Source organism: Rhinoderma darwinii, chromosome 13 (assembly GCF_050947455.1).
Source record: "Rhinoderma darwinii isolate aRhiDar2 chromosome 13, aRhiDar2.hap1, whole genome shotgun sequence".
In the NCBI taxonomy this organism is placed as follows: Eukaryota; Metazoa; Chordata; class Amphibia; order Anura; family Rhinodermatidae; genus Rhinoderma; species Rhinoderma darwinii.
In genome coordinates this window covers 25,346,158-25,359,915 of record NC_134699.1, presented here as the reverse complement: position 1 = coordinate 25,359,915, position 13,758 = coordinate 25,346,158, and the positions used below count along the sequence as shown (strand labels likewise).

Sequence of the window (13,758 nt, the reverse complement as noted above, 5' to 3'; positions counted from 1 at the left end):
TTGACAAGTGCACGCGTTTTTCGCTGCGTCTTTTACTGACGTAATTGGAGCTGGTTTTCATTGGAGTCAATGAAAAAAGGCTCCAATTACGTCCCAAGAAGTGACAGGCACTTCTGTGAGGCGGGCGTCGTTTTACGCGCCGTCTTGACAGCGGCGCGTAAAATAAAAGCCCGTCTGCACAGAACACCGTAAGACCCATTGAATTCAATGGGCAGATGTTTGCAGACTGTTTGGGGCCGTAATTCGAGGCGTAAAACGCCTGAATTACGTCCGTAAATAGGGCGTGTGAACATACCCTAATCCTGCCTGTGGTGAGGCAAGTTTTACTTTGTGTAACCCCCCAGGTACTAATGTTCTCTGCCTTGGGGAATTTTCCAGAGTGACATCTTGCCCGCATTATACATGTATTTATCACGTGACTTTTTTTGCTCTACAGAAGAAGAGCTACGTAACAGTCAGTGAAATAAAAGCAAATTTGAACTGGGAGAAGGAAAGAGCCAATCACGTCCTGGTGAGTGTTGTCCCTTCTGTATTATTAGTCCCTCTCCTCTGATATAAGGCAAGAAAGCGAATAGGAAAGAACGGGGATTAGCAGGGAATTACGCGTAATTATCAGGTATTATAATTACCCAAGACGGATTTATGAAAACTGGTACAAAAGCAAAGTTGAATAGGTGCCCATGGCAACCAATCATGTTGCTGCTGTTATTCTCCTAAGGCTGGGTTCACACGACCTATTTTCAGACGTAAACGAGGCGTATAATGCCTCGTTTTACGTCTGAAAATAGGGCTACAATACGTCGGCAAACATCTGCTCATTCATTTGAATGGGTTTGCCGACGTACTGTGCAGACGACCTGTCATTTACGCGTCGTCGTTTGACAGCTGTCAAACGACGACGCGTAAAAATACAGCCTCATCAAAAGAAGTGCAGGACACTTCTTTGGACGTTTTTGGAGCTGTTTTCTCATAGACTCCAATGAAAACAGCTCCAAAAACGGACGTAAAAAACGGCGCGAAAAAAGCAGCGAAAAATTCGAGTTGGTCAAAAAACGTCTGAAAAGCAGGGTCTGTTTTCCCTTGAAAACAGCTCTGGATTTTCAGACGTTTTTGGTCACTACGTGTGCACATACCCTAAGGGCCTCTGAAAGACTAAGTTGGAATCCTATTTGCTGCTATGGACAACTACTTCACGTTTCCTTTGCACCAGTTTTCATAAGGCTGGGTTCACACAGAGTTTTTTTACGCGAAAAACGCGTCGCAAAACACGTCAAAAACGGCCTGAAAATGCCTCCCATTGATTTCAATGGGAGACGGAGGGGTCTTTTTCCCGCGAGCGGTAAAACCGTCTCGCGGGAGAAAGAAGGGACATGCCCTATCTTCGGGCGTTTACGCCTCTGACCTCCCATTGACATCAATGGGAGGCAGAAAAAGCGTATTTCGCAGAGTTATGCCCGCGACGCTCAATGGCCGCGGACTAAACACGCCGCGAAAATCGGCGTGCAGGCAGAGGAAAATCTGCCTCAAACTTCCAAACGGAATTTTGAGGCAGAATTTCCACCTGCAATAAAACTCAGTGTGAACATAGCCTTAATGTCCTTTGATGTTTTATAGTAAAACCCGGGCATGTACTGATCTTCACATACAACATTGCCCATAATATTTCGGTAGTGTAGACTCACAACACAAGGGCACAAATATTCAATGTTGCCCTGAGCAGATGCTTGTGTTTTTGTTACTACACTGAGTAAAATCTGAGAAACAGCCCCCTCTATATAACATTTTGCTTCCGTCCTAATATCCCATCAGTGTCATGTTTGCCTCTAGTCACAAACCTTTGGTGCAGAGTTTTATTATGTTTGTAATACTGTTACAGTGAACATGGGAGCGCCACAAAGCAGATGGTCACCATGATTCAAATTATAATGGGGCAACATGAAGAAAGGCACAGGTTGTGTACGGCCCTCAAGTCTGGAGCTGAGGACCTATGTAATCTTAATCAGGCTGGTTGCTAGGGATGCGCTTCCTGACAACCCTGTATGAATCCTTAGCAACTAATCTGTCTCATAGCAATCGTCTGAAAAAGTGGATTGGCACCTTGCCGGCAATCCAGGAGAAGTAATTTCCCATAACAGCCAGAATTGTGAATACGATTTTGACATAAATACATTTTTACCTCTTTATGAATGGACCACATTTATTATACCATTTACACCAGGTAATGTGTGACAAATTTGCAAATGGACAAGAAAGGCCGGGATGGTCTTGTTTAGGCTGCATTTAAAAAGAAAAATAGGTGAAAATTTTCAGACGCCAAATCTATTAAAAGACATACAGTCCAACGATCTCCTTAACTTGAGCTGATGTAATTATTGTGAAACATGTCGACTAATGCTGAGTGATTACTGATTCTCCCCTCCAGGAGCATTTACTAAAGGAAGGCTTGGCGTGGGTTGACTCACAAGCAGCGGGGGAGCCCCAATACTGGCTGCCAGCTCTCTTTTCTGAACTTTATTCTCAGCAGATTACTCCAGATGAGAGCGGGGTGGGGGCTCCCTGATACCGGTCACTGATAATGAAAATCTCCACTACCTCAGCTTCATCTGTCTACAAAACAAGAAGAAACCTCTGAGGGAAAGGTATTTTCTGCGAGGGTATAACGGACAGCAGCAGATATATGTATCTCTTATCTGTTCTATCCCCCCTTTATATCTGACTATTGGACGTTTTCTCCCCAGAGGGCAGTAAGTGTGATTACGATGTACAGTGATCCAGCCCATGTCTGCAACCAGTGACAGCTGTGATCTGTAGTATTCCTGCCTATGTTTTTGAGGCTCCATGACCCAGCAATGTTTACAATCCAACATGGGAGGATTAAGCCTATAGCAGCCTGGATGAAAAGCAATCTCATATATCAATGTAATATCATTTTCTATGAATAAAATCTTGGAATATTTAAGATGTCCGGTACTATGTATAACTTGGGGGGTGGGTAGGGTCGGATTGGCAGTTCTGGCAAATGCCGGTGAACAGTGGGCCGCCTGCTGGCCGCCCAAACGATCAGTGTCTCAGGCGGCATGGTACAGCATTTCTAAGGTGGCGGCACAGCAGTTAAGAACTGCTGTCCGACTGTTATAGCAGCCGTGGTCTGTGCTGCTATCTAACAAATCTCACCCCTCCAGCCCCCTTTCCTACTCTTCACACAAACTCCTGCTGCTGTTACCAGTCAGGATGTGGGGAAGGGGAGACTGTTGGCGGCACTGTGTTGGACTATGAGCAGGAGAAACGCTGAGTGAAGAATCTCACCCCATCAACCTGCTGAACTCCGTTCACAAATATCCTACATCAAAAGTAAGTGCGTGTGTACTTTATATGTATATGTGTGCATATTTGTGATATGTGTGTGTGTGTGTGTATATATATATATATATATATATATTAGTGCGTGTATGCATGCATGCACGCACGCACGCACAACCACACGCACACGGCACTTTGGGGAAGAAGCCCAAGGTCACCAGAAGGACAACAGGGGGGTTAGAACCCACCTTGTACAGATGTGATTCCTGCTCTCAACTTGGATCACGCAAGCTGTGAGCTAGCTGCACGGCAGCCTTACAAGGATGCATTTTTCACATCTTTTAAAAATGGGTAATCGGACCTTCAACAACAAAAACTTTAGATCACATTGGGGAGGTGGGGGGCGGCAGTATGACAGCATGGTGGCTTGGGGCTTAAGTGCCTAGGACTGGTTTTCTATGGAGTTAACCCATGTCCCTAGGTTCAAAGCATCCTGCATGCTACTTGTGTGGTAGATGGTGATCTCCTCACTTATACGAGCTTGTGCTTGGCGATGTTTTTTCACCAATTTTGGCAAGCGGCTGACGCTCAAGAACACAATGCATTTCTGCTTTAACCCCTTCCCGCTATTGGGCGTAACTGTACGCCCGGAAACCAAGTGAGTTCCCGCAGACGGGCGTACAGTTATGCCCTGCAGATAAAGCGAGCACAGGAGCTGCGCGCGCTTTATCTTCAGCGGCTGTCAGCTGTTATACACAGCTGACATGCCGCTGCGATGGCTGTTACCGCCAATTGCAGCCATTTAACCCCTTCAATGCGGCTGTCTGCTCCCTCTGTACCCCCCGGGCCCCCCCGCGATGGATCGTGGGTGGCGATTGTTGCTATGGCAACCAGGAAACCGTTACTAGGCTTCCTGGTTGCCAAGGTACGGTAGCCCGAGGCAGGACCTAATACGGCTATCTGTCAACTGAAGAATGACTGTTACGATACACTGCACTACATAAGTAGTGCAGTGTATCGTAGCGGGGATCAGAAGACCAGATCTTCAAGTCCCCAGGTCAGTGTAAAAGAAAAAGTAAAAAATGTGAAAGAAAAATAAATAAATAAAAGTTAATAAATAATAAATAAATAATAAAAACAACACTTGCCCTGTTTCCCTGATCAACTCCTTTATTATTAGAAAAAAAATGAAAATATGAAAAAAAATATACATAATAGGTATCGCCGCGTTCGGAACGGCCTGATCTATAAATATATCACATTATTTTTACCGCACGGTGAACACCGTAAAAATTTTTAATAAAAAACAATGACAGCATTTTATTTTTTGGTCATCTTGTCTCAAAAAAAAATGTAATAAAAAGTGATCAAAAAGTTGCAAGTAACGCAAAATGGTACCAATAGAAACTACAGTTCGTCACGCATAAAACGAGCCGTCCCACAGCGATATCAACGAAAAAAGAAAAAAGTTATGGCTGTCAGAAAATGGCGACACTAAAACATGAATTTTTTTAGAAAAGAGTATTTTTACTGAGGGAACGTTGTGAAACGTAAAAAAACGATATCAATTTGATGTCGCTGTAATCGTATCGCCCCGCAGAATAAAGTTAACATGTTGTTTATACTGCACAGTGAACACTAAAAAAAAAAAAAAAAAAAAAGAAACGTGCTGGGATGGCTGTTTTTTGGTTTCCTCATCTCCCAAAAAATGGAATAAATAGTGATAAAAAAATCGTATGTACCCCAAAATGGAACCAATAAAAATTACAGCTCATTCCACAAAAAACGCATCCTCACACAGCTCCGTCAACGGAAAAATAACACGTTATGACTTTCAAAACGCAATGATGCAAAATGATTCTAAATGACGGCCCAGACTCATTTTTAGGTCCAGTAGAATTTCACTAAATACCCCACATCATCATTTGCTGGACCCCACAGGTGAACCCTGTAGATGCAGCGGTGATGAGGAAACTTTAGGGCCTTGTGCGGCTTATAGGGCTAGTGAAGAAGTCAAATATAAGGCAACACTGGAGCGCAGATATTTTGTATAATACCCAATAAACCCGGCCTGTGTATAAAGGATTGGTTCAAAGCATACCACACCAATCTATGGATTATTCATTCACCCCATTATTACATCATCCTATTATGCCCTGATGCATTCCGCCCAGCTTAAATATACCCTGATGTACTCCGCCCAGCTTACATATACCCTGATGTACTCCGCCCAGCTTACATATACCCTGATGTACTCCGCCCAGCTTACATATACCCTGATGTACTCCGCCCAGCTTACATATACCCTGATGTACTCCGCACAGCTTACATATACCCTGATGTTCCCGCACATATTACATATACCCTGATGTACTCCGCACAGCTTACATATACCCTGATGTACTCCGCACAGTTTACAGATATCCTGATGTACTCTGCGCATATTACATATATCCTGATTTACTCCTCACAGCTTACATATGCACTGATGTACTCCGCCCAGCTTACATATGCCCTGATGTACTCCGCCCAGTTTACATATACCCTGATGTACTCCGCCCAGTTTACATATACCCTGATGTACTCCGCCCAGCTTACATATACCCTGATGTACTCCGCACAGCTTACATATACCCTGATGTTCCCGCACATATTACATATACCCTGATGTACTCCGCACAGCTTACATATACCCTGATGTACTCCGCACAGTTTACAGATATCCTGATGTACTCTGCGCATATTACATATATCCTGATTTACTCCTCACAGCTTACATATGCACTGATGTACTCCGCCCAGCTTACATATGCCCTGATGTACTCCGCCCAGTTTACATATACCCTGATGTACTCCGCCCAGTTTACATATACCCTTATGTACTCCGCACAGTTTACATATATCCTGATGTACTCCGCCCAGATTACATATACCCTGATGTACTCCGCCCAGCCCACATTATAAGCTGAAATACCACTAATACACCAAGCAAAATCTGCGCTTCAAAAGCCAAATGGTGGTCCAACTGAGCCTGGCAGTGTACCCAAACGGCAATTTATGACCACATATGGGGTATTCTGGAGAACCCGCTTATCAATTTATGGGATGTGTGTCTACGGTGGTACAAGCTGGGCACAACACATTGGGCACTCAAATGGCATATCTGTGGAAAACAGCAATTTTCAATCTGCAACATCTATTGTTTACTCATTTTTGCAAAACACTTGTGCGTTCAAAATGCTCACTACACCTCTAGATCAATTCTTTGAGGGATCTAGTTTCCAAAATGGGGTAATTTTTCGGCGGGTACCACTGTACTGGTACTATAGCTCAATGCAACATGGTGTAAAAAAACTAATCTTGTAAAACCTCCACTCCAAATACTAAATGGCGCTCCTTCCCTTTAGAGCCTTGCTGTGTGTCCAAATAGCAGTTTATGACCACGTGTGGGGTATTTCCCTACTCTGAAGAAGTTGCTTTACAAATGTTACGGTGCTTTTTCTCCTTAATTTGTTGAGAAAATGAAAAATTTTTAACTAATGCTGCGTCTTATTGGAAAATAATGTAATTTTTTATTTTCACTGCCCATTTCTAATAAAATATATGAGACACCTGTGGGGTCAAAATGCTCACTACACCCCTAGATGAATTCCTCAATGGGTGTAGTTTGCCAAATGGAGTCACTTTTGGGTAGTTTCCACTGTACTGCTACCTAAGGGGCTTTGCAAAAGCGACATGGCGCAGAAAAACCAATCCAGCAAAATCTGCTCTCCAAAAGCCAAATGGCGCTCTTTCCCTTCTGAGCCCTGATGCGTATTCATACAGTACTTCATTACCACATATGGGGTATTTCCGTACTCTGGAGAAGTTGCTTTACAAATGTTACGGTGATTTTTCTCCTTTATTTGATGAGAAAATGAAACATTTTTACCTAAAGCTATGTCTTAGTGGAAAAAAAATGATATTTTTCATGTTTACTGCCCAATTCTAATGAAATCTATGAAACACCTGTGGGGTCAAAATGCTCACTACACCCCTAGATGAATTCCTCAAAGGGTATAGTTTCCCAAATGGAGTAATTTTTGTGGGGTTTCCTTTGTTTCGGCACCACAAGACCTCTTCTAACCTGACATGGTGCCTGAAATATAATTTAAGAAAAGGAAGGCCCAAAAATCCTCTAGGTACTCCTTTGCTTCTGAGGCCGGTGTTTCAGTCCAGTAGCGCACTAGGGCCACATGTGGGATATTTCTAAAAACTTCAGAATCAGGGCAATAAATATTCAGTTGTGTTTCTCTGGTAAAAACCTTCAGTATTACAGGAAAAATGGATTTAAATGGAATTTCTGCAAATAAAAATGAAATTTGCAAATTTCCCTTCCACTTTTCTTTAATTCCTGTGCAATGCATAAAGGGTTAAAAAACTTTCTAAATGCTGTATTGAGTACTTTAAGGGGTGCAGTTTTTAAAATGGGGTGATTTGTGGGTGTTCCTAATATATAAGGCCCTCAAAGCCACTTCAGAACTGAACTGGTCCCTATAAAAATAGGCTTTTGAAATTTTCTTGAAAATTTGAGAAATTGCTGCTAAACTTATAAGCCTTGTAACGTCCTAAAAAAATAAAAGGATGTTCAAAAAACGATGCCAATCTAAAGTAGACATATGGGAAATGTTAGCTAGTAACTATTTTGTGTGGTATAACTATCTGTCTTACAAGCAGATACATTTGAATTTAGAAAATGCTAATTTTTTGCAAATTTTCTCTTAATTTTGGTGTTTTTCACACAAAAAAATAGAATATATCAACCAAATTTTTTCACTAACTTAAAGTACAATATGTCACGAGAAAACAATCTCAGAATCACTTGGATAGGTAAAAGCATTCCAGAGTTATTACCACATAAAGTGACACATGTCAGATTTAAAAAATAAGGCTGTGTCATAAGGTCCAAAAGTGGCTGCGTTCTGAAGGGGTTAAAAGAATGCCGCGCCTTGTGAACCTGAACTGGTGAAAGACGTTCAAAAGTGAGATACAAGGAGATCCTGGGGATAGAACTAACACGTTCCTGACACATCTAGTTTATCAGTACAGAACATTACCAGTGTGCTACCTCTGCTTCTGAGAGCTGCCCTCAAACTCTTCCAAAGATGACATGTTGTTATTCCTGCTGGAAGTAATTTCATTTGGTCTTATCAGGACAATAAGAAAGCTAAGATGACAGCGTGAGCTCGTGGTGTGGTGATTAAGTGGTGTCTGAACGGTGAGTGTCTTCTGTGCAGCCCTTGGTTCAAGTTCTGATGTGTGGATTGTCCGGTATGGTATAGTACGGTACGGTGTTTATAGTGGTGTGGGGGCAGTATGACTGGCTTGGGGCTGTGGGGGGCAGTATGACAGCATGGTGGCTTGGAGCTTAAGTGCCTAGGCCTGGTTTGCTATGGAGTTAACCTAGGTTCAAAGCATCCTGCATGCTGCTAGTGTGGTAGATGGCGATCTCCTCACTTATACGAGTTTGCTGCTTGTGCTTGGTGATGTTTTTCCAACAATTTTGGCAAGCGGCTGACACTCAACAATGCAATGCATTTCTGCTTTAAAAGGATGCCTCGCCTTGTGAACCTGAACTGATGAGACGTTTAAAACTGCAACACAAGGAGGAGACACTGGGGATAGAACCAACACGTCCCTGACACATCTAGTTTATCAGTACAGAACATTACCAGTGCGCTACCTCTGCTGCTGAAAACTGCAAACAAACTCTTCTAAAGATGACATGTTGTTATTCCTGCTGGAAGTAATGATTACATTTGGTCTTATGGGGACAATAAGAAAGCTAAGATGCTAGCGTGAGCTGGTGGTGTGGTGATTAAGTGGTGTCTGGATGGTGAGCATCTTCTGTGCAGCCCTTGGTTCAAGTCCTGATGTGTGGATTGTCCAAAATGGTGTTTATAGTGGTGTGGAGGCAGTGCAGTGAGATTGTTGCTGCATAAGAAAGTTAATTATGTAAAGAAAGTTACTTATGCAGCTGTCTCTTTTGAGACAGCTGTATTTATATAGTAGATTATTACAGATTTCAGCAACATACTCATCACTCAAACAGGTATCAGAATCCTTCCATAGGTGGCACTTTGGGAAAGGGGAAGCAGCCCAAGGTCACCTTGAGGACAACATGGGGGTTAGACCCCACATTGTACAGAAGTGATTCCTGCTCTCAACTCGGATCACGTGAGCTAGCCTTTTCACAGCGGTCATTAGTGGGCTTTCTCCCTGCTCTCAGCTGCCAGAGGTAGCTGAGGGCTGGGGACATCCCTGCTCGACAGGGTGAGATCGGGACGGGACAGACAGACGGGACGGGCGCTCCCTCTCATCCCACTGACAGCCGGCGATAAAATCGCCGAGTGTCTGTGTCTCCAATGGCCGCCGGGGGGCCTAATAAAGACCCCCAGGTCTGCCCGTAATAAATGCCTGCTAGGTCATGCCAGAGACATGTACTAGCAGATGCTTGTCCGTTTTAAACGGACAGGCAGTAATACACTGCAATACGAAGTATTGCAGTGTATTATAATAGCGATCCAAGGAGCACATAGTGAAGTCCCCTAGTGGGACTAGTATAAAAGTGAAAAAAAGTTGAATAAGTTAATGAAAAAAATGTGGAAAAAAAAAATGAAAAACCCACACTTTACAAAATGCTTTACTATTTAAAAAAAAAACACAATAAAGGAATAAAAACGTAAACATATTTGGTAACGCCGCGTCCGTTACGACCCCGACTATAAAGCGGTTACATTATTTACCCCGCACGGTGAACGCCGTAAAAAATAAAATAAAAAACAATGGAAAAATTGCTGTTTTCTGTTGATCCTGACTTTAAAAAAAAATGTGATTAAAAAGTGATCAAAAAGTCACAGCTACTCTCAAATAGTACCAATAAAAACTACAAGTCATCCCGCAAAAAAAAAATGCCCTCATACAACTGCATCGGCGGAACAATAAAATAGTTATGACTCTTCAAATATGGAGACGCAAGAACAAATAATTTACAAAAAGTGGTGTTTTTACTGTGTAAGTAGTAAAACATACAAAATCTATACAAATTTGGTATCTTTGCAATCGTAACAACCCGTCACCGAGTGGTGACATTTCAGGTTTTCTTCCATCCCCTCCCCAAAAAAAGTTAATGAATAAATTATAAGTACCCGAACATGGTGCTATTAAAAAGTACAACCTGTACTGCAAAAAAACCCTGTGACCCCGTAGGTGTTGCTCTATGGGGAAGGGGGAAAGCTGAATGTTGAGCGCATAAGGTGTGAGCTCGCTGCTCCACCGGAACGAATATTCCCCTCATAAAAAAGTTCGGTAATCTGACATTCAACAGAAATCACTTTGGACCGAATCGACCGACGTGCGCTGTGTGCTGTGACTGGGGGGATTAGGGCCAGGGCCGGTTTTAGACAGTATGTTGGCTGCTGGGGATTGTGTGCCAGGGATGATTGTTTTTTGTGTTTCACTCCGGCCCTGGGGTTAGGCTCATACTCATACACGAGTTTTGTCTGGAATGAAACTGGTCATTTGTTCCCTAGAAGAGCCGTTCTGTACATCCATCGGGTCCAGTGATCTCTACAGGACCCCTCTTGATTCTGCTATATAGATTGATTTGTTACTAGGTAAGTATAAATCCTCCACCAGAGCAGCACGCTCTACTGTCTCACCTTATAATAACCCAAGTCCATCACATAGAGATCAATAGAACCCAGAAAATCAGACAGGAATTTCTTTATTTACAGAAGAATCAGATAAACCAAATAAATCTTTACTGTACTTAACCCACCTACCTGTAACAAGCGCCTGTGACACGACCCGCAGTGAACATTACAACAGAAGGAAGCAGTGTGTTCATTTTTTAAATGACTTATTCACAAATTTAGTCAGTATTGTGCATCAGTATCTTAAAGCCACAACCAGGAATGGATCCTAATACACAAGGGAAACATAATGGAAAGATTTCTACTCTTCTTTGCATCCACTCCTAATTTTGGCATCTGATTTGGTGTGAATAAGGCCTAAGGCAGGAATTACGTGTGCAGTTTTTGCGGCATTTTTTTTTGCAAAATACAGAAGTTGATACTAAATAAAGTAGTAGCGGCAGAATTCCTTTAATACTTTTCCTTTATTTTGGATTCACCCCTGGCTTTGCCACAAACAAAAAAAATACATCAAAAACCTCATGTATTATTCCAGCAAATAAATGTGCCATGGCTAAGATTTGAGGGAATTGCATTATGCCATAATCCACTGTGCTGAACCAAATGACTCCGCAAGCAGGAGAGATCGGATCATAGGGCAGGAAAGCTGCTCCACTATGCGGAGGTCACTCTTGCTTGACGGGTCACTTGTCCTTGACAGAACTACGACAAAAACATTTTAGATTAGAAAATCATGGAGTCATTTAAAATACTAACCAGAAAACAGGATATTTTTTCTTATTCCCGGTTGTAAATGCAGTAAAGTATCCAAATATCAACTGTTATAACTTATGGCAAGAAGTTCCATTACAACTGTGCACGGCAAAATCCCAGCTGCTGGTATAGATCTATTGCTGTAAATGCCCATGGAGATGGAGCCTTAGTTGGCAGCTGCCCACTTTAACATCAAAAGAAACGTAATCACATAATTACCTTAAAGACGACATTAAAAACTAAGACCCTTTGCACCATATAACTATGTATAAAATCCAACTAGCTGAAGGTTCCTTACCTATGACCCTTGGTGTTTTCTAAAGTCCCCTTCAGTGTTGCATCGTTTGAAAGTCTTTGGATGAGAATTAACTTCCACCAAATTATAGTGGGGGGGGGGGATTTATCAAAACTAGAGCAAGGGAAAAGTGGAGCAGTTCCCCAAAGGACCTTTGAGAAACCCAAGCTGAAATCTAACAGTTTGCTATGAGCAGCTCTTCCATTCTTCCATTGCGCTGGTTTACATAAATCTCCCCCAGTGTCTGATCCTCCCACAATGCTGCAGGGGGTCTTTACTTCAGATCTACTGGACCCCATCCCGCTTTAGGGAAATGGGGAGAATACCAGGTAAGGAATTTTATATCAAACATTTACTATGGTTGAACTGTGGTTTAATGCGGCTTACCTGTATATTATCAGACCCACAAGCTGGGGCTTAGGACATCCGGCTGGTGGAGGCAGAGCACCTCATTTTTGGCCACCAGTGTTTAGCGGATTTGATATATTATCCTGTTGCTTTTAATTCTCATTTGTCAAACAGCAGGATTTGGCCATGAAAAAGAATATACGTAACAAAGATTGCTTGTTTTGTCCATTTCAACCCAGGACGGAAAAGATGTGGAATTTCCGTAAGATAAATTGACATGCGATCGATTGAGGATTGGCACCAGATATCAATTTCCGCAGCATTTCCGTCCCGTGTGCATTGGGCCTTTATAGCTGAAGTAAAGAACCTGGACTACATCGGATGTGCTGTGCACGGGCATGTCCTTACCTTCTTAGGGAATATAATCGTTATGTAGAAGTGTTACAATGCTGCCTATGAAGGTAAGAATCTGCTTTTGCAGAACGTTTCTGGGATTTTAACAATGAAAATAAGGGAAAAAAACAGAAAAAAAGAAAAGAAAAAAAGTGTACAACCCCTTAACTATATTCACGTTAATATCCACCTTTTAAAATTGTCAGTTTTAAGTCAAACATTCTGTGCGCATTACATTTCTTAAGAAATATCTAACTGTTGGAGCTTAGATTTTCTGATACAGAACTACATCCCCTGCAAAAGATAGAGCTAAAAGATTAAATTCTGGTTGCCTTCAGTAGTCACTAGGGGGCGCGTAGGAGCTTACTGCATACGGTTTACATTGAATGCCTAGTGGTGTCTGCAGGCAGTAAAGGGGGTTTTACACAGGATGATTATTGGGCAGACAAGCATTCATAACGCTCATTGACGATAATTGCCCTGTGTAAATGGGAACGGTCAGCAGATGAACGAGCAAACGCTCGAGCATCTGCTGATCGCATAGTTTTAAAAAAAATAAAAGATTATCGTTGTCGGCAGCACATCTCCCTGTGTAAGCAGGACGACACGGTGCCGACATGATAACAATGTATGGGGACAAGCGATTTGAGTAATGACCGCTCGTCCCCATCCATAGCTCCGTGTGACAGGAGCAAACGAGCGCCGATCAACGATGTCTTGTTGATCAGCGCTCGCTGCAACGGCCACTTATTGGCCGATGTAAAAGGGCCTTTAGTTTGATCGTTTAGCAGGGAATTGGGAGATCTGTATCTGAAAAAGAGCTGCAACCATTATGAAGAACTTAATCAGAACAGATTTTTGTGGCCTATTTAGAGTACAAGAATAAGAAGTGTTTAAGGAGGTTGTCAGTGCATGGAATTCTGATGAGCAATCCACAGCATAGGTCATGAGGATATGATGGGTGACCCCTGCATC

At 42.5% G+C, this 13,758-nt stretch overlaps 1 protein-coding gene across 3 annotated transcripts in view; it reads left to right on the top strand.

The window, feature by feature from the left end:
• The window catches only part of SNF8 (SNF8 subunit of ESCRT-II), a 33,152-nt gene that overhangs the window by 17,886 nt on the left and 1,508 nt on the right, over window positions 1-13,758 (top strand). The window contains exons 7-9 of one of the 3 annotated variants that reach the window (XR_012851574.1): window positions 437-511; window positions 2,423-2,639; window positions 12,630-12,851. Coding sequence is in view for 1 of the 3 variants with exons in the window: in XM_075845547.1 (XP_075701662.1) it covers window positions 437-511; window positions 2,423-2,560 (213 nt within the window). In the remaining 2 variants the exon portion in view is untranslated. Of the gene's footprint in view, window positions 1-436; window positions 512-2,422; window positions 2,960-12,629; window positions 12,852-13,758 lie in introns of those variants that run through there. The other 2 variants (XR_012851573.1, XM_075845547.1) reach the window with 2 other exon arrangements.